Below are 19,196 nucleotides of genomic sequence, written 5' to 3'. Positions count from 1 at the left end.
TTAAATCAAAAGCTAGAAATGATTAAGCATAGTGAGGAAGGCATGTCGAAAGCCAAGACAGGCTGAAAGCTAGGCCTCTTGTGCCAGTTAGCCAAGTTGTAAATTCAAAGGAAAAGTTCTTGAAGGAAATTAAAAGTACTACTCCAGGGAATTCCCTAGAGGTCCAGTGGTTAGGACTCCGACCTTCCACTGCAGGGAACACAGGTTCAACATCTGTTCGGGGAACTAGATCTCACAAGCCGTGAGGCACGGCCAAAAAAAAAAAAAAAAGTACTACTCCAGTGAACACATAAATGATAAAAAAGTGAAACGGAGAAAGTTTTAGTGGTCTGGATAGAAGATCAAACTAGCCACAATATTCCCTTAAGCCAAAGCCTGACCCAGAGCAAGACCCTGACTCTCTCTTTAATTCTATGAAGGCTGAGAGAACTGGGAAACCAAAAAATTCATATGACTCACTTTACTGCAATATTCACTTTAATGTGAAACCAAACCCACGATACCTCCAAGGTATGCCTGTACTGATAATGCTCTATTTCTTAAATTGCGTGGTAGGTTTATGAATGTTCATTTATTCCACATCAAATGTTCTATTGCTACATAAAACATATTCTTTTATAATATGTATTATTAAAGATATGTATTTCATAATAAAATATTTAAGAAATCAACAATGAAAAACTTTGTTTATAGATGAAACTAGGCAGACTATCTAGGATATGCTTAGAAATAATCTGGCAGGCAGAGGGGTATACATAAAATTGACCATGTCTCAATAACTGCTGAAGGTGAGAAATGGACACAAAGGGATTTATTATGCTATTCTCTGTTTCTGTGTTTGAAATTTTCCATATTAAAAAGTGGAAAAAAAGGCAACTCTTTCATTTAGCAAATCAAAATGCCATAAATGAAATTCAAGTCCTCATTCCAACTCAAGGATCCTAATACATGTAAAATATCGACATACGTCGATGCATCTCCCGGTAAAGAATAGTCAGTGCCTGCAGCGAGTTGTCGTCTGTGGGTTCAAGGGCTGCCACCTCCTGCGCCAAGATGAAGGCTTCCTCTTGCTTTCCAGTTCTCTGTAAACCAATTGCCTTTAAAACCTGATAGAAAGAAAAGACAAATGAGTTTTAAAAGGACAGAAAAGGAAATATGAACCAGAGAAAGCCAATTTGAAATCACAAAGTAAGTTATAAGGTATGCCTAGGTTGTGAATCAACTAAACTATTTTACTAAAAATATCAGCAAATAAAGATTATTGCCAGGGCTTCCCTGGTGGCTCAGTGGTTAAGAGTCCGCCTGCCAATGCAGGGGACACAGGTTTGAGCCCTGGTCCAGGAGTATGCCACATGCCACAGAACAACTAAGCCCATGAGCCACAACTACTAAGCCTGCGCTCTAGAGCCCGCGAGCCATAACTACTGAAGCCAGCGCCTAGAGCCCGTGCTCCGCAACAAGAGACACCACCGCAATGAGAAACTTGAGCACTACAACAAAGAGTGGCCCCCACTCGCCACAACTAAAGAAAGCCCATGCAGCAACGAGGACCCAACACAACCAAAAATAAATAAATAAATAAGAATAAAGTTCCCTTAAAAAAAAAAAGATTATTTCCTATTTCAGTCATATTAAGAATGCACAAAACAAAAAGAATGCACAACATTGCTTAAAAGGACTTTGTGGGGGGAGAAAAAAAAGGACTTTGTGAAAATAAAATAATTAAATTAGATAAGTCATGCCCAAAAAAACAAGCAGCTGGCGTTTAATTACTCTTTATGGCATTTCATTTAAGTGATCAGGCAAATAAATGGCCTAAAAAATACTCTGAAAAACACAGATAGTCACTAAAGAGATTAAACACCTCTTCCCTTTAAAGATTACAGTATATAACCCACCAAACATAAGTAACTCAAGGGCAAATGAACTTACCTTAGCACAATGAAGATCCTTATGCTTTTTCAACAATTTATCTGCTTGCTGAATTGCCATTTTATTATTACCATTATCAAGGTAATCTATGAAAACAGAAATTATGAGTTATTATATTCCTTCAAAAACAAATATGAAAAATGCATAGGCTAGTATCAGCTGTTTCGGAAAGTACCCTAATTTGGTATTAAAAACATCATGGAGCTGATTTTAACTCTAAATGGCTAGGATGGTCCAGAACACAATCTTAAATTTCTACAGTCATCTCTCATCCAAAAGCAATATAATCCAGTTATACTAATCCTTAATGAAGATTCGAGACCAAATATATTTAGATGATAGATGACACTAATATTTTTACCCATGGGAAACAAATGCGTTTAGTTACACAAAAATTAAAATATCTAAAAAAAAAAAAAACCTTTATTATATTCAAGCTTCAAATCTACCAAATGGACCATGTTCCCTCAATAAAATGTTCAGTGAGTCTTACTATGCCACAGAGTTAAGAATAATTCGTTGAAGAAAAAAATAAGAAGAGAATAGTGAGTGGGGGAGTAAATCCAGCAATATCAGGAGTAGACAAGGATGTAGGGAAAGCAGCACTTTCATACACTCTGGTTGAAATAGAAACTAGCGCTGACTTTGAAGAAAAATTGACTTCTAGGTTCCCTAAGCTATGCATCCATTCCAAAATTCAAGGCATATGGAGACCTGCTATAAAATTGTGTTAAGGAAGAAAAGCAATCAATTATTATTCAAAAGTCTAACAAAAGCAAAGATTAATTTTCAGATGAGAGGATCTGAAAGAAAATGACAAGTGTTTTAGATGGGAAACGGTGGTAGCTGTCAATTCTATATACAGAAAGATGACTAAACACAGGCCAGTCCACAACCTACTACTACTACCAAGTCCCTCTTTGCTCATCAAGGTCCCAAATCAGCATAGGGACAGACAAAACATAAACAACTCAAATTAATCTATGGACCAAATGCTGGTGAGGACATGGAGCAAAAGCAGCTCTCATTCACTGCTAGTGGGAATGCAAAATGGCACAGACACCTTGGAAGACTGTTTGGCAGTTTCTTAAAAAATTAAACATACTCTAACCATATAATCCAGCTCCTTGTTATCTACCCAAATGAGCTGAAAACTTACTTTCACACAAAAATCTGCACGCAAATGTTTATAGCAGCTTTATACATGATTGCCAAAACTTGGAAGGAACAAAGATGTTTTTCAACAGGCAAATGGATAAACAAACTGTGGTATATCCATCCATACAATGATATATTATTCAGTGATAAAAAGAAATGAGCCCATGCGCCACAACTACTGAGCCTGTGCTCTAGAGCCCGTGAGCCACAACTACTGAGCCCGAGTGCCACAACTACTGAATCCCACGCACCTAGAGCCCGTGCTCCGCAACAAGAGAAGCCGCCACAATGAGAAGCCTGCGCACCACAACGAAGAGTAGCCCCCGCTCGCCGCAACTAGAGAAAGCCCGCACACAGCAACAAAGGCCCAACGCAGCCAAAAATAAATAAATAAATTTATAAAAAAAAAAAAAAGAAAGAAAAGAAATGAGCTAGCAAGCCACAAAAAAAATATGGGGGACTCTTAAATACATATTGCTAAGTGAAAGAAGCCAACATGACAAAGCTACATACTATATGATTCCAAGTGTATGACATTCTGGAAAAAGCAAAATTATAGGCAGAGTAAACAATCATTGGTTGCCAGGAGCTCGGGGAGGGATGAATAGGTGGAGAACAGGGGATTTTTCAGTGCAGTGAAACTATTCTGTATGATACTGTAATGAAGGATACATGTCATCATACCTTTGCAAAATTCATAGAATGTGCAACACACGAATGAACCCTAATGTAAACTAGTAAACTATGGACTTTAGTTAGCAATAACATATGTATTGGCTCAGCAACTGTAGCAAATGCACCACACTAATGCAAGTGTTAATAACATGGGAAACTGGGGGAGAAGAGAGGTGTGTGGGGGTGAATAGGAACTCTGTACTTTCCACTCTTTTTCTGTAAACTTAACCTAAAACTGCTCTAAAAAATAAAGTCGACTAATTAAAAAAATATAATAAAAGCAAAGATTCATTTCTAGAAGAGGAACGTGAGAGTGTTATAAATGGGAAATAGGGTGGTAGATGTAGATTCGAAATACAGAAAGATGACTGAACTCAGGCTAGTTCACAATCTACTACTACTATTGGTCCCTCTTTGCTCATCAAGGTCCCAAGTCAGCAACAGGGACAGAGGAGGTACAGACAACTCAAGATCATCTGTGGCCCTGGTGGCCCAGGGCCAAATAACAGAAATACACTATCATTTTACCTAACAGTTTCAATTTTTCTCCTATGAGTACTTTACCACAACCTTTAACAGACAGCAACATGAACACATGAGTTTCACCTCTTTAGTTTTTCTTCAATGCACCTAATGTTGATGAGCACCAATAATGCTAGGTAAAAAGATTAAGAAGCCTTACTCTGGAGGGAATCACAATCTAGAAAAGATCAAAGACTTAACACTCAGGTAGAGAGATTAGAGAATCACAGAAATCACAATCTTGGCCTGAATACCCAAATATCTAATACCAGTTTTCTTAAATTCTCATCTCAGCCGATAGGCCACCATTTGTCCTTACAGAATATCTGACAGAGACATTTCAGCTCAATAAATGATATCTTCTCTTCCTAATAACCTGGTGCTGATCTCATGCTGAGTGAGTTCTAAGTTACGTCTGACTCAGTCTTGCAAGACTCCAGGTTCATAGAACATATCTTGAAGTCTTCTCAAAGAGCAGGTATCTTTGATGAAACCCCAGCTCTGAGGATCTGCCCATAGATGGATCAGACCAGAGGTTAGGACTACAAGGATATTGAACTTTTCCCTCTGTTGTTGACAAGGCTCTGATATATAAATACACTGCACCCACGCCCTCTTCTGTGGGCATGGTTTCCACAGACTCTGCTGAAGGGGTAGAATTGGATGAGCATGTCTAGGTCATGCAACTGAAGCCCAATGGAGTGGACATTTGATCCAAACTGAGTAAATCAAGTTTCTTCCTGGTAATTTGTAATTACAACACTGAAATCTGGAGTCGGACTTCCCTGGTGGCACAGTGGATAAGGCTCCACGCTCCCAATGCAGGGGGCCCGGGTTCGATTCCTGGTCGGGGAACTAGATGCCACATGCATGCTGCAACTAAGAGTTCGCATGCCACAACTAAGGAGCCCACGTGCCACAACTAAGGAGCTGGCAAGCTGCAACTAAGGAGCCCATGTGCTACAACTAAGGAGCCCACCTGCCACAACTAAGACCCAATGCAACCAAATAAATAAATAAATATTAACAAAGGAAAAGAAAAGAAAGCTGTGGAGAACCCATTTGGAAGGCAATAAACATTTCCAGTTTGAGATTACCAGTGGCAGCTCCAGAATCTCCATTTGGAAGGAGCCTTGGGAGACGTACGTTGGTTAATGGGGAGTGAAGAAAAGGAGTTATCTCTTGACTCTTCATTCATATAACATTTATAAAAGAATAAAGAATGTCAATTATCTTTATCAAAAAATTGGGGAAGGGGTAGTGCTGATTAAGCTTGTGGGGGGAGGCTAATGACCTCTCCCTACTCTATTCTCAGCTTGGTGCGGCCACAAAGCCAACATGTTGGGCCCCAGGTAAACTGAGGAGTAAGCAGAAAAAAACAGTTTGAAGAACCTAGCAGAGAAAAGAATAGACACAAACAGATAAGAGCAGAGATGAGCATCTGAGAAAGAAGCTTCAGATCCTGACAGCTTTCCAGTTTCCATCAGGCTCTAGAACACTGCATTTCTGCCCTAAGCTCCCACAAGGGTTTATAAACAACCTCCCTCTACTTGAGCTTGTGTCAAAGGGTTTCTGTTCCTTGCACCCAGAAGAGTTTTAATTTTAACTAAGACACCCCACCACATTTAGACTGCTGTCAAGGTCCCCCTTCCTGGACACCTAGGTGATTGCTGATTAATTGGTTGCTGAGTCTTTTGGGAAAAGTTTATTTCTATTTTACATCGCTGACTTTGTAATATAAATTATGTAGCCCGGGCTTCCCTGGTTGCGCAGTGGTTAAGAATCTGCCTGCCAATGCAGGGGACACGGGTTCGAGCCTGGTCCAGGAAGATCCCACATGCCGTGGAACAACTAAGCCCGTGCGCCACAACTACTGAGCCTGCGCTCTAGAGCCCAGGAGCCACAACTTTTGAAGCCCGCGCGCCTAGAGCCCGTGCTCCGCAACAAGAGAAGCCACCGTAATGAGAAGCCCACGCACCACAACAAAGAGTAGCCCCCACTCTCAGCAACTGGAGAAAACCCGAGTGCAGCAGCAAAGACCCAATGCAGCCAAAAATTAAATAAATGAATAAATAAATTTATTTAAAAAATAAATAAAATAAATTATGTAGCCCTTGGAGAAAACAGACCAATAAAAATGATACCCTAAGTCTGTTTTTTTAGCCTTTTTAAAACTTACTCAAGGGTAGCTGTGGCTTGACCATGAGGACTGGTATTGTTCCCTTAATATGAGGAGTAAGCCAAGTCAGCCGTCCAGAAATCAGGCATAGGAAATAATAAGATGATGTTGTATCAGTTTAAAGCAGTGTTTTTCAAAGCATGGTTATCACTCCAACTAAAATGTTTTTAAGTGGTCCTTGCAGGCAGCACTAGATAACATGGATAGTGAGAAAACTGACCTTTTGTAATATTTCCTTTATATTAAGGAGATAGTCTCAGGTTGGTATCAGCCTGTCATTTCCTTAACACTTGCTAATGCCTTTTTTTTTTTTTAATGGAGAAGGAACAGGTCTCAGATTTAGAGTTTCACAACTATCAGAAACTAGTTAAGACCTTAATAACATTGTTTTGTTTTCACTGTGTGTACTTAATTTTATGGTTTTGTTTTCTCAGGGCAAGTGACAGGTATTCCACTGATGGTAATGATACATATTATTTCTATTTTATTTTATTTTTAATTTTAAAAATTTATTTATTTATTTTTGGCCACGCAGCATGTGGGATCTTAGTTCCCCGACCACGGACTGAATCCATGCCCCCTGCAATGGAAGCGAGAGTCCTAACCGCTGGACAGCCAGGTAATCCCTCCCACTGTCTCTAAAACAAACTTCAAAATCCTTAAAATGGCTTACAAAGCTGAGTTCCTCTACCTCTGTAGCCTCATCTCACCCTTCTCTACATTCCAACCACACAAGTCTTTTCTTAGGTCATCAAGTACATACTCTCTCTGTCCATCTTTCTTACACACTCTGTCCATCACTCCTTTCCATCTGATCACCTGACTAACCTTTGCTCTTTTTTCTTTTCCAAAGTAAAATGTCACTTCCACAGAGAACCTTTTCTTGAAATGTTCCCAACAGTCGAGATGTCATAGTGTGTGCTCTCATGGTAACCGGTACTTTTCCTTCAAAGTCCTTAACACAAATGTAATGATTATGTATACTATTGTTTAAAAAACCTCTTGAGACTACAAGCTCCCTGAAAGCAGAAATCATGTCTGTGCTGTCTGGTACTCTCTCATTCCCTGAATCTACATTGTGCCTAGCACATATTAGACTCTCAATAAATAAGCTGAATAAAGAAAGGAATACATAAATGAACAAACTGTATAGGAAAAAAATCTTCTAGAAATTGAGTAGTCTATCAGGGGAGTGAGAGATATATACATACAAAGTGACCACAACAGGACGTTCAAAGAACCAATTATTAGTGATGGCTTCCTGCTATTAAGTTAGATTTTTTAAAGTCTTTTCAGTTAATTTCTTAGGGGACTCCCCTGGTGGCGCAGTGGTCAAGAATCCGCCTGCCAATTCAGGGGACATGGGTTCAATCCCTGGTCCGGGAAGATCCCACGTGCTGCGGAGCAACTAAGTCCGTGAGCCACAACTCCTGAGCCCGAGTGCTGCAACTACTGAAGCCCGCATGCCTAGAGCCCGTGCTCCACAACAAGAGAAGCCACCGCAATAAGAAGCCCTTGCACAGCAACAAAAAGTAGCCCCCACTTGCCACAACTAGAGGAAGCCGGCGTGCAGCAACGAAGGCCCAACACAGCCAAAAATAAATAAATAAATAAATAAATTTAAAAAAATCCCAGACATTTAAGGGTGAAGACAGAGGGAACACAAATTTATTGGGTGTCTACTCAAAACCCAGCAAGGTACCGTTAGCATCTCCATATTACAGAAGAGGCTCAGGGAGGTAGGTTAATTGACAAAATCATAGCAGAGAGTGAAACCCAGCTCAGTCTGGCTCTGAAGGTCTGTACCCTTCATTGCCTCAATTTCTCTAGACAGAACTCTTAGAGCAAGAGACTATATAAGTACAGATAGCTCATTGAGCCTAAGGAGACACAGAACAAATTTAAAATTTATTTTTCTTTTCTTTACTACCTTGCCACAATCCAATCACTTCAGTGAACACACAGAAAACATACCCCAAATGGCCAACTGGTTTCTCCTAATTCTCAAGAAGATACTAAGTGCAGTATTTTTAATTAAAGTATTAATCAGATGCTCTGACAGAAGCAAGAGCATGAACAAAAGAATGAAAAGGAAGGAAGTATGCATCTTTAAAACCTGATTTACACCCACCATCAGGCGTGCACTGGGGTAGTTCCAGCACTGACTGCCTCAACACCACCAGGCTAGGCCTGCTGCATTTGGTCTTGGTAAATCATCCCAAACCAAATGTGTTCCCTGGCCATCTGCCCTGCTGAGAAGGCTGTGCGCCAGTCATCACTGTTTATTAGGGGGAAAGAACCTGGGCAAGAATATCTGCCCTCAGGAAAATGTTTCAAACACTCGGTTTACATCTGAGCAATTTTTTAGTAAGAGCTGGACTTGGGTGCCAGAAAGGCAATGAGAAGCCCGCGCACCGCAACGAAGAGTAGCCCCCAGCTCAGCGCAGCTAGAGAAAAGCCCGCGCGCAGCAATGAAGACCCAACGCGGCCAAAAATAAATAGATAAATAATTTTAAAAAATAATAAATAAATTTATATAAAAAAGAACATTATCTGAATGAAACCATACAGTATCTGATCTTTAAAAAAATTAATGTCTTAAATAATAAAAATAATACATGTCATAGTAAAAAAAAAAAAAAATCCAATAGTTCATACAGGTATAACATGAAAAGAATTATTAGTCTCTTAATCTTGCCCTATGCTCCCACTACCCTCTACTCTGCATTCTTCCAGGAATGTTCTGTGCATTAACATCTGTCTTTTTAAGTTTAAAATGTTTTTAGAATTTAAAAGTGTAAGAGCTTTTTAAATGGTCATAATTTCAGAACAGGAAAACGGTCATAATTTCAGAACAGGAGAAAACAGGTTGTGCCAAGTGACTTTTCTACAGAAAGGCAAGATAATCTTCACTCACCAAGACGCCCTGCCCGGCCCGGGCAAAGGATGAGACTCGCTGAGCTAACACGGCCCAACAGAAGGCTCAGAATACATACAACATCCGACCGAAGACCTGGGAAGTTTTAATAACGAACTATAACAGAATAATTACCTGGAGTTTGGCCACGCATGGGAAGGGAAATGTCCTAACGCACCAAAGAAGTGACTATCATTCAGGAAACACAGCTGGGAAATATGTTACACCTGATTCAGGCTAGAGCAAGACTGTAAGTCAGGAACCATCAAGGACCTACTGTACAGCACAGCGAACTCTACTCAATATTCTGTGATAATTTATATGAAAAAAGAATCTAAAAAAGAATGAATATATGTATATGTATACCTGAATCTCTTTGTTGTACACCTGAAGCTAACACAACGTTGTAAATCAACGATACTCCAATAAAATTTAAAAAATAAGTATTAAAAAAAAAAAAGACTGCAAGTAACACAGATTAGAACAAAGGATCCTGTGCCATAAAAGTAAATGTGTGTGCGTGTATTCTAAAGACTATGGAACTTTGAAACCTCTATTTTTATTTTGCGATTCCTGCATCCTATAAAAAAATTTTTAATAAATGAATTTTTTATACTATTTTTATACAGAAATTCTTATTTATTTATCTATCTATCTATCTATTTATTTATTTATGGCTGTGTTGGGGCTGTGCACGGGCTTTCTCTAGTTGCCGCAAGTGGGGGCTACTCTTCGTTGCGGTGCGCGGGCTTCTCATTGCGGTGGCTTCTCTTGTTGCGGAGCACGGGCTCTAGGTGCGCGGGCTTCAGTAGTTGTGGCTCACAGGCTCTAGAGCGCAGGTTCAGTAGTTGTGGCTCGCGGGCTCTAGAGCTCAGGCTCAGTAGTTGTGGCGCACGGGCTTAGCTGCTCTGCAGCATGTGGGATCTTCCCGAACCAGGGATTGAACCCGTGTCCCCTGCCTTGGCAGGCGGATTCTTAACCACTGCGCTACCAGGGAAGTCCTCTATAAAATTTATTAAGTGCCATACCTGATCATCTTCCAACTCTACCCATCCCCTAACCACTAAAAACATTTTAAAACAATAATGGTAGAAGAAAGCACTAGGGCTCACCAAGTCACATGAGGATACAACATCTGTTCAGAACCACATAGCACAAGAGAATAATTTTAGCAAAAGGAGAAAGAATAATAAAGTAGGTGTTCTGGAAGGTCAAGGTGGTTTTCAAAAACCAAAAATGCAATACCCAAACTTACCAATTTATGAGTAAAGAGAAGCACTCTGAAGATGTTCAACTAATCAACTAGCTGTTCCATACCTAGACACCAAAAATAGAATTTCAACCCACCATAATTTCACAATTAATGACCCTGTCCACTTCTATCTTCAAGAGTATCAGCAAGAGCTGAGGTCATAGGCAAAGTTTCTAACAGCTGTAAAATCCTAAACCTTGGCAATATAAATAATGCTGCATAAAGATCGTGATGCTGCGGGATCTGAACTCAGTGAAAGGCTGAGCTCTCCAGTGAGAATGCCTGTGTTCAAATCCCAGCTCTACAATTTACTAGCTGCAATTCTGAGCAAGTTAATCTCTGGCCTTCAGTTTACTACTATGCTCACAATAATCTTATCTACCTAATAGGACAGTTAGCACACAAATAAGCACTCAGTCAAGGCTGAGTGTTGTTGAACTTTTGGCTGGTGGGCAAGCACCACCATGCATAAGCATGTTCATCTGTCAGCTAATGAAGGTCTAAATTCAAGAACGATAGTGGTTTAGGGATACTAATATATTTAAACACAAAAGCAGAGGCTGTCCCAAAGTCTAGAGGTCAAAAGTCAAAAGTGCTGAAGTCAAGGACAGTCTTTCTTTTCCTATTTCTGTCAGTTTATATTAATTGCCTTGGAATTCCTAAAGTAAGTATTTTCTAATCTTCTTCCCATGTAACTATAACAAAAGCTACATAATTCTGGCTTCAGTTTTGAGAATATGACCTATCACATCTGGTTAACATATCCTGATGTCTACCAGTGTGAAACAGACTAGAGGTTTTCTTATTGGATAGTCTCAAAACATTATTATTTCTAAGTGACTTATGGGACACCAAAGGCATTTTCTTTGGTCCTCAAGAACAATTTTAGAAATCCAATTATTCCTAAAAGTATTCAATCTTTTTAGTTAAAAAAGAAAAAATCTGCAGGCAGCTGCTGCAGAGAGCTGTAACCAGCCACCAATTGTGAACCCTGGATTAATTTCTTACCCTCAAGCACCCTTACATATTTCATCTCTGCCCTTTAAAATGTACACTGGAGGGCATGAGAACATTTAGCCCTGGGAAAATGGAAATCCACCACTCTCCACCTATGTGACCTTTGGCAAGTCAGTGTCTCCAGCTCAAAGTGAGGTGATTTCTAGCACAGTGGTTAAAAGAGTAAGCCTGGGACATTCCACAGGGGTTAAGATCCTAACTTCATGTTAGCTGAGTGACCTTAGACAAATTACACATCAGTAAAGCCCCAGTTTTCTCATCTGTGGAAAGAAAAGGGGGAGAGAGAGGGAAGTGGGACTGGGGAAAAGTAGCCACCTCCGAAGGATGTGTGAAGATTAAATAATTAAGACCAAGGACAGTGACTGACATAATTAGCAGCCTATACACGTTAGCTGTTATTATTATTTCCCACCTCACAAGGTTGTTGTTGAAATGAGATGCAAGAGCAAAGCATCATACAAATTACAAAAAGCACTACCAATTGTACCAGAATCATAGTTACCCCCTTCCAAAAAAGTTAAATGATCTCAGCTATGCGAAGAAGCCTCCATTTAGTAACATCTACACTACAAACAAGAGGTCTAATTCTGCAAAAACCACTGAACTTGACGCCTTCCTCACCATGAACTGAGCTAGACCAAGACCACACAACCATCTAAGAGGAAAGGAAATACAAAAGGGACCACTATCCAATTATAGAACAACTCGGTTATTGAAGAGGTGTTTCTCCCTGACTCAAATATGTGATTTTTCACAACCGGGATAGCAGAATGCCATCAAGGTCTTAAAGCCCGAGGGCTGAGGTCAACGTTATGGAGGAGGATCCACTTAGCTGCGGAAGGCAAGCTGCAGAGAAAAACCAGAGAAGCTGCAAAAAGGAAAAGCCCTGCATGCCCCTCGACACGAGCTATTACAGTCGCTTCACCGCTATTTTGGGCCCAAGCCACCCCCACCCCCCACCCGCCTCGCCCCACCCCGCCCCCGCCTCCCACGTGTGCCCAGAGCAGCTGTTCCTCCGCCAAAGAGCTCTGGATTGGGAGCCTCAAAGCCAGGCCTGCTCCCGACTCGATCTGGGTGACCTTGCGTCAGCCCCTTCCCCTCCCGGGACCTCTGTTTCTCCATGTGCACCGAGTACAGTTAGTCGGACAACACTTTAGGCCCCGTTCCCATAGGTAAAAAGTCTTGAGCGGGGAATTTTCCCTCAAGTGGGGTGTCCCACTCTCACGCCGGAGCCAGCTTCCACCTGCGGGCAGACCTCGGGTCTCCCTTGGCGTGGCCCCGACAACGTAGGCTGCGGGTAGCGCAGGTCTCTGCAAGAGGAAGTGTCTCACAGGGTTCGCCTGTCAGGCCAGCTCTGCCGACATGCCGCTGCCCTGACCACGCCGCTGCCACCTCAGGGCTCAGGAAGGCCAGGCCGGCGCTTACGCGAGGCCCGTGGCTGCGGCCTAGAGGCCCGCGCGGCCCGCCCCCTGTGCCCGCCAGCCCTGCTCCCGGCCCCTCAGCGCCCCTCCCGGGCCTTTGCCCCGGGCTCCGCAGCCCTCGGCGCCTCTGGCTGGCAACCAGACTGGCCCCAAGTACTCACCGTAAATGGGCCGGAGGCGCCTGTCGTTAGGGTCCTGCACATGGCCCCGCGTCGCCATGATGACAAGCGCAGAACCGCAGTGCGCACGCGCGGGGCAGGCCCCCGAGAAGGGGCTGTTAAAGGGCCAGCGCCGATCTCTCTCTCTTCTGTCGCAATGGTCGCGGGGTTGTGACAGAACGCGCCGGCGCGGAAAGGGACGACACCCACACCGCACCGCCCCCCCCGACCCCCAGTTGTCACTTCAATGGATCCTTTTCCTCCCCTTTGCTGGTGGAATCAACCTAGCTGGTAGAAGCGGCCGTTGCTATTAAAATCCCTTCCGAGTCACATGCTGGAGAGTGAGGAAAGGAGGGGAGAAAGTCTTGGTCAAAGTTAGGGATCTGCTGCTACTGCTTATCCTGTTTCTTCTCTGTGCTGAAGGACCAGTTAGACTTGTCTTTGATTAATTGTTGAGGACCCGGGAACTCCTCTGGGAAGGTGACCCAGGGGACAGCAGGGGAAAGAGGTGCTGACCAACAGTAGAAATCTGCCAGAAAAGTTCAAGATCCCTTCACCCCTATCCCGGTGCTGAGCCAACTAAGAAGCACCTTAGATCTATAGTAATCCAGTCAATTTATTTATCAATTATATCTCAATAAAAGTGGAGGGGAAAAGTAATTCAGTCAGTATATGCCTAGACACTGTGCTGCAAGCTCCAAATGTATTATCTCATTAATACTCGTAACAGCCCTAGTATCTCCCTAGGAGGTAGATTTTTTTAAAATTTTATTTTATGTATTTATTTTTGGCTGAGTTGGGTCTTCGTTGCTGTGCGCGGCCTTTCTCTAGTTGCGGCGAGTGGGGGCTGCTCTTCCTTGCGGTGCGCGGGCTTCTCGTTGCGGTGGCTTCTCTTGTGGAGCACAGGCTCTAGGCGCACGGGCTTCAGCAGTTGTGGCACTCAGGCTCAGTAGTTGTGGCACACGGGCTTAGCTGCTCCGAGGCATGTGGGATCTTCCCAGACCAGGGCTCGAACCCGTGTCTCCTGCATTGGCAGGCGGATTCTTAACCACCGCGCCACCAGGGAAGCCCCAATTTTCTTTTTTTAATATTTAATTTATTTGGCTGCACAGGTCTTAGTTGCGGCACACGGGGTCTTTAGTTGCAGCATGCGGGATCTAGTTCCTTGACCAGGGATGGAACCCGGGCCCCCTGCATTAGGAGCTCGGAGTCTTAACCGCTAGACCACCAGGGAAGTCCCGGGAGGCAATTTTATATAGATAGTGTGGTCAAGGATAGCCTAGCTGAAAAAGTGACAATTGTCAGACTTAAAGAAAGTGGGAGAGGGAGGGAGCCAGGCAGGTGTGCCAGGCTCGGTGGGGTCATGACCTAAGGCCACACTAGTAACTGTGATTCAAACATAGGCCCTTCTAGGGGCTTCCCTGGCGGCGCAGTGGTTAAGAATCCGCCTGCCAATGCAGGAGACACGGGTTCGAGCCCTGGTCCGGTAAGATCCCACATGCCGCGGAGCAACTAAGCCCGTGCGCCACGACTACTGAGCTTGCACTCTAGAGCTTGCGAGCCACAACTACTGAGCCCGTGTGCCACAACTACTGAAGCCCACGCGCCTAGAGCCCGTGCTCCGCAGCAAGAGAGCCACCGCAATGAAAAGCCTGCGCACCGCAACGAAGCGTAGCCCCCGCTCGCCGAAACTAGAGAAAGCCCACGCGCAGCAGCGAAGACCCAACACAACCATAGATAAATAAATAAATAAATAAACAAACCTAGGTCCTTCTAGTACAGAACCAGAGTTAACCCCTCCACTATGCTGTCTCAAACCCAGTAAATGTCCCCAGTGTCAGCCTTGACCAGCTGGGGTTGACCCCTTTTATTGGTGTTCCATCCCTCTCCCTTTCTGGGTCTTTTAGGGTGTAAGAAAATGATTCTCCAACATTAGTGGACATTAGAGTCCCTTGGGAAACTTGATAAACATGAGTTTCCTGGGTTCTACCCCCAGAGGTTCTAATTCGATCCAAGGACCCCTCTTTGAAAAGTAACTAATTAAGGGATATAAATGAAATTATTTTAGAATCCACCAGAAGAGCAAGTTAGAAATTGCTATTCAAATTTTAAATATACATCCCCAGGAAAAAAAAAAACTGTAATGATAATAGTAGCAATAATGATAGTGTGTGTTTACTGAGCTCTTATTATGTGCCAGAAACTGTACTAAGCTCTTTTACATACATCATCTTATTTCATTCTCACAAACTGGTGGAATAGGTACTATTGTGATCCTCATTTTAAAATGAGAATTTTGAAGCATAGACATATTAGGTCATTTGCCCAAGATCACACAGTAGTCTGTGGTGAAATTTGTGGTGGTCTCACTCCAAAATCCACACTCTTAGCAGTTAACACCAAGAGTACTACAGTGGTTACCTCTTAGGAGAGCAGATGTTTTCTCCTCTTACTTCATACATAGCTGCACTGTTTGATTTGTTTATAATGAGCATTATTACATTTTTAATTTCTAAAAGGTCTTTAAATTTCTGTTTACAAAAATCACACACACACAAAAAGGTAAACAATGTCAAGCCTTTTGAGCCAAAATAAAATCCTTTTATTCCAAGGAGATAATCAGCAGACCACAGAAAAATATAAAATAGAGATTGTTTCCTAACAATCCTAAGGTCCTAACTATCCATCAAGAGGGACTGATGAAATAAATTATGATACACCATGAAATGGAAAAAGGCAGCCATTAAAATGAATGAAGTAGGGCTTCATTTATAGATATGGAAAGATGCCCATGACATGCTGAGTTTATAAAGCAGGTTGTAGAAGAGTATGGATGGCATGAAAAAAAATTATGTGGACAGATAGCTATCTAGCTAACATAGACTAGACTTCCGTGGTGGTCCAGTGGTTAAGAATCTGCCTGCCAATACAGGGGACACGGGTTCGAGCCCTGGTCCAGGAAGATCCCACGTGCCACGGAGCAACTAAGCCCGTGTGCCACAACTACTGAGTCTGCGCTCTAGAGCCCACAAGCCACAACTACTGAGCCCGCGTGCTGCAACTACTGAAGCCCGCATGCCTAGAGCCCATGCTCTGCAGCAAAAGAAGCCACTGCAAGGAGAAGCCTGCACATCTCAACGAAGAGTAGCCCCCGCTCGCCACAACTAGAGAAAGTCCGCACGCAGTGATGAAAACCCAGCACAGCCAAAAATAAATAAATAAATAAAATTTTTTAAAAATAAAATATTTATTTAAAAAAGACAGATGTCATATATATCTAGAGAGAGATCTAAAAGGACATTTACAAATGTCAAGCTTCCTCCTCTCTTAATGATGGAATTTAGGGGCCTATTAACTTAATTTTTAAAAACTTTTCCTTACTGTTTGAATTGTTTATAATTTTTTTTTTTAATTTTAGTAGCAATGAGCACACCTAACACCAAGATTTTGGTTTCTAATACCACTCTCCAATGAAAGAAAACAGGGCTCCTTGGGGAAATGACTGATTCAAGGGCCAGGGCAGGAATATACCAGATAAGCTTGAAGCATCTTGTATTGACAGAAAGAAGGGAAGTGCTCAAAATATAAAAGGATGGAGGGGGGACATGTCAAAGGGATACAGGAGCCAACCTGAAAGTAATCCCAAGGGCCAAAACTAGAACTATTTGAACAAGAAAATAAATAACACAGTATTGGATTATAACCTAAAGTATAAAATATGTAAACATACTAAGCCCATGCTGATATAAATGTTATCAAATAAATAAATGGAGGAGAAGAGATTCATTGTCCTTATAGAATTCCACGCAATGTGTGTAGATACTCCCTGCTCCAGAAAGTGAAGCTTAACTTTTCCCTTCCCTCCTGAGTGTGGGCTCTAATTATTGACCAGTTTGCAAAGAGTTGAGTATAGAAAAGGAAAAATAATAACTTCACAGCTAAGAAACCTGATAAGTGCTACCGTAACTAAGGGATCAAAGTTAACATTACCAGTGAAAATTCATGTTGATATCATGTACCCCAATTTGAGGTGATGAGAAGGGAACTTCACTTTTGTAGTATTTTTTCTGGGAAACCCATAAACCCAGACTAGTCATAAGGAAAACATCAAAAAAATCAAATTGAGTGACATTCTGACCAGTACCCTTCAAGACTGTCAAGGTCATGAAAAATAAACAATGTGAAACTGTTACAGACCAGGGATGTCTAAGGAGACATGACAACTAAATGTAATGTGATATCCTGGTTGGGATCCTGGGACAGAAAAAAGGGCATCAGTGGAAAAACAGTTGAAATTCAAATAAAGTCTAGAGTTTAGTTAATAATATTGTGCTAATGTTGGTTTCTTACTTTGATGACTGTACCATGGTAATATAAGATGTTAACATTAAGAGAATCTGGTTGAGGAGTATATGAAAACTTTCTCTACCCTCTTTTCAAGTTTTCTATAAGCCTAAAATTATTCCAAAATAAAAGATTTTTAAATGCATTTTTTAATAACCGGGGGGGGGGATTTTTTAAACCAAATGCACTGGAAATTCTCATCCCAATTCTGTCCTGAGGCTAGCTGAAAGAGAAAATCCTGGAAGCAAAGTGCACAGAGAAATTCTCATTGAGAATGGGGATGGTTGGGGGATGGGCGGGGGTCCCTCCAATGAAGATGTAATCTGTGATCATCATGGAAAATCCTTCCTAAGGCTGAGGAGGTTTTAAAATACCCCAGATAGAGAGCTTGGCATTGGGGGAAGTTCCTTCCCAGATCAGTGGTTCTCAAAGCATGGTCCCTGATCAGCAACATCAACATCACCTGGGAACTTGTTAGAATCACAGACTATTAGGCACTACCCCAGACCTATTGAATCAAACACTCTGGGAGTGGGGCCCAGCAAGCTGTGTCTTTACAAATCCTCTTGTGATCTGAATTCAGACAAAAGTTTCATTCTTCTGCTTTAGGTCAGAAGTGGGCAAATTATGACCCACAGGCCAAATCTAGCTTACTACTGTTTTTGTACAGCCCATAAGCCAAGAATGATTTTTACATTATTAAACGGTTGGGGAAAAATAATCAAAAGAAGAATAATATTTCACAGCATGTGAAAATTACATAAAGTTCAGAGGTCAGTGTCCATAAGTAAAATTTTATAGAACACAACTATGCCCATTCATTTATGCATTGTGTGTGTTTGCTTTGGTGCTGCAACAGCAGAACTGAGTAGTTGCAACAGAGACCATATTGCCCAGAAGGTTAAAATATTTACTACCTGACCCTTTACAGAAAAAATTTGCCAACCCCTGCTCTAGAATAATGGAAGCCATCTAAATACTCCCAGGGTAATTGGGATTGACACATATACACTATTGATACTATGTATAAAATAGATAACTAATGAGAACCTACTGTATAGCACAGGAAACTCTATTCAGTGCTCTGTGGTGACCTAAATGGGACGTAAATCCAAAAAAGACGGGATATATGTATACGTACAGCTGATTCACTTTTCTGTATAGTAGAAACTAACACTACATTGTAAAGCAACAATACTCCAATAAAAATTAAATAAATAAATAAATACTCCCAGGGTGATAAATAAATAAATACCCCAGGGTAGAGTCGTCAGATAAAATATGATGCAATATTTGGGGCATACTTACACTAAAATGATATTCACTGTTTAGCTGAAAGTCACATTTAACCAGGTGTCCTATATTTTTTTAATTGAGACATGGTTGATTTACAATATTATACTAGATTCAGGTGCACAGGTGTTCTGTATATTTATTTGCTAAATCTGGCAACCCTATCCCAGGGAGAACTCCATGCTCCCAAAATCATGCTAACCAAAAAGAATGAAGTTCAGCACCGTAGCCAAAAATAAATTAAAAAAAAAAAGTCAACCTCCTCCCAAGGCTGTGTATACTGACTCAAATCTCAAGTGCCACCCCCAGTCCACCCCACCTCCCCACC

General features: G+C 41.8%; 1 protein-coding gene across 5 annotated transcripts in view; it reads right to left on the bottom strand.

Moving 5' to 3' along the window:
* The window catches only part of NAA25 (N-alpha-acetyltransferase 25, NatB auxiliary subunit), a 74,186-nt gene extending 60,867 nt beyond the window's left edge, over nucleotides 1–13,319 (bottom strand). For 3 of the 5 annotated variants that reach the window (XM_036823818.1, XM_036823819.1, XM_036823820.1), the window contains exons 1-3: nucleotides 13,235–13,319; nucleotides 1,933–2,018; nucleotides 968–1,106 (exon numbers count right to left, since the gene is read on the bottom strand). In XM_036823818.1, coding sequence (XP_036679713.1) covers nucleotides 968–1,106; nucleotides 1,933–2,018; nucleotides 13,235–13,292 — 283 coding nt within the window. In that variant the 5' untranslated portion in view covers nucleotides 13,293–13,319. The remainder of the gene's footprint in view (nucleotides 1–967; nucleotides 1,107–1,932; nucleotides 2,019–13,234) is intronic. The other 2 variants (XM_036823821.1, XM_036823822.1) reach the window with 1 other exon arrangement.
* Nucleotides 13,320–19,196: the final 5,877 nt, after the last annotated feature.

This window comes from Balaenoptera musculus, chromosome 14 (assembly GCF_009873245.2).
Source record: "Balaenoptera musculus isolate JJ_BM4_2016_0621 chromosome 14, mBalMus1.pri.v3, whole genome shotgun sequence".
NCBI lineage: Eukaryota > Metazoa > Chordata > Mammalia > Artiodactyla > Balaenopteridae > Balaenoptera > Balaenoptera musculus.
This window is presented reverse-complemented; position numbering and strand designations above follow the sequence as displayed.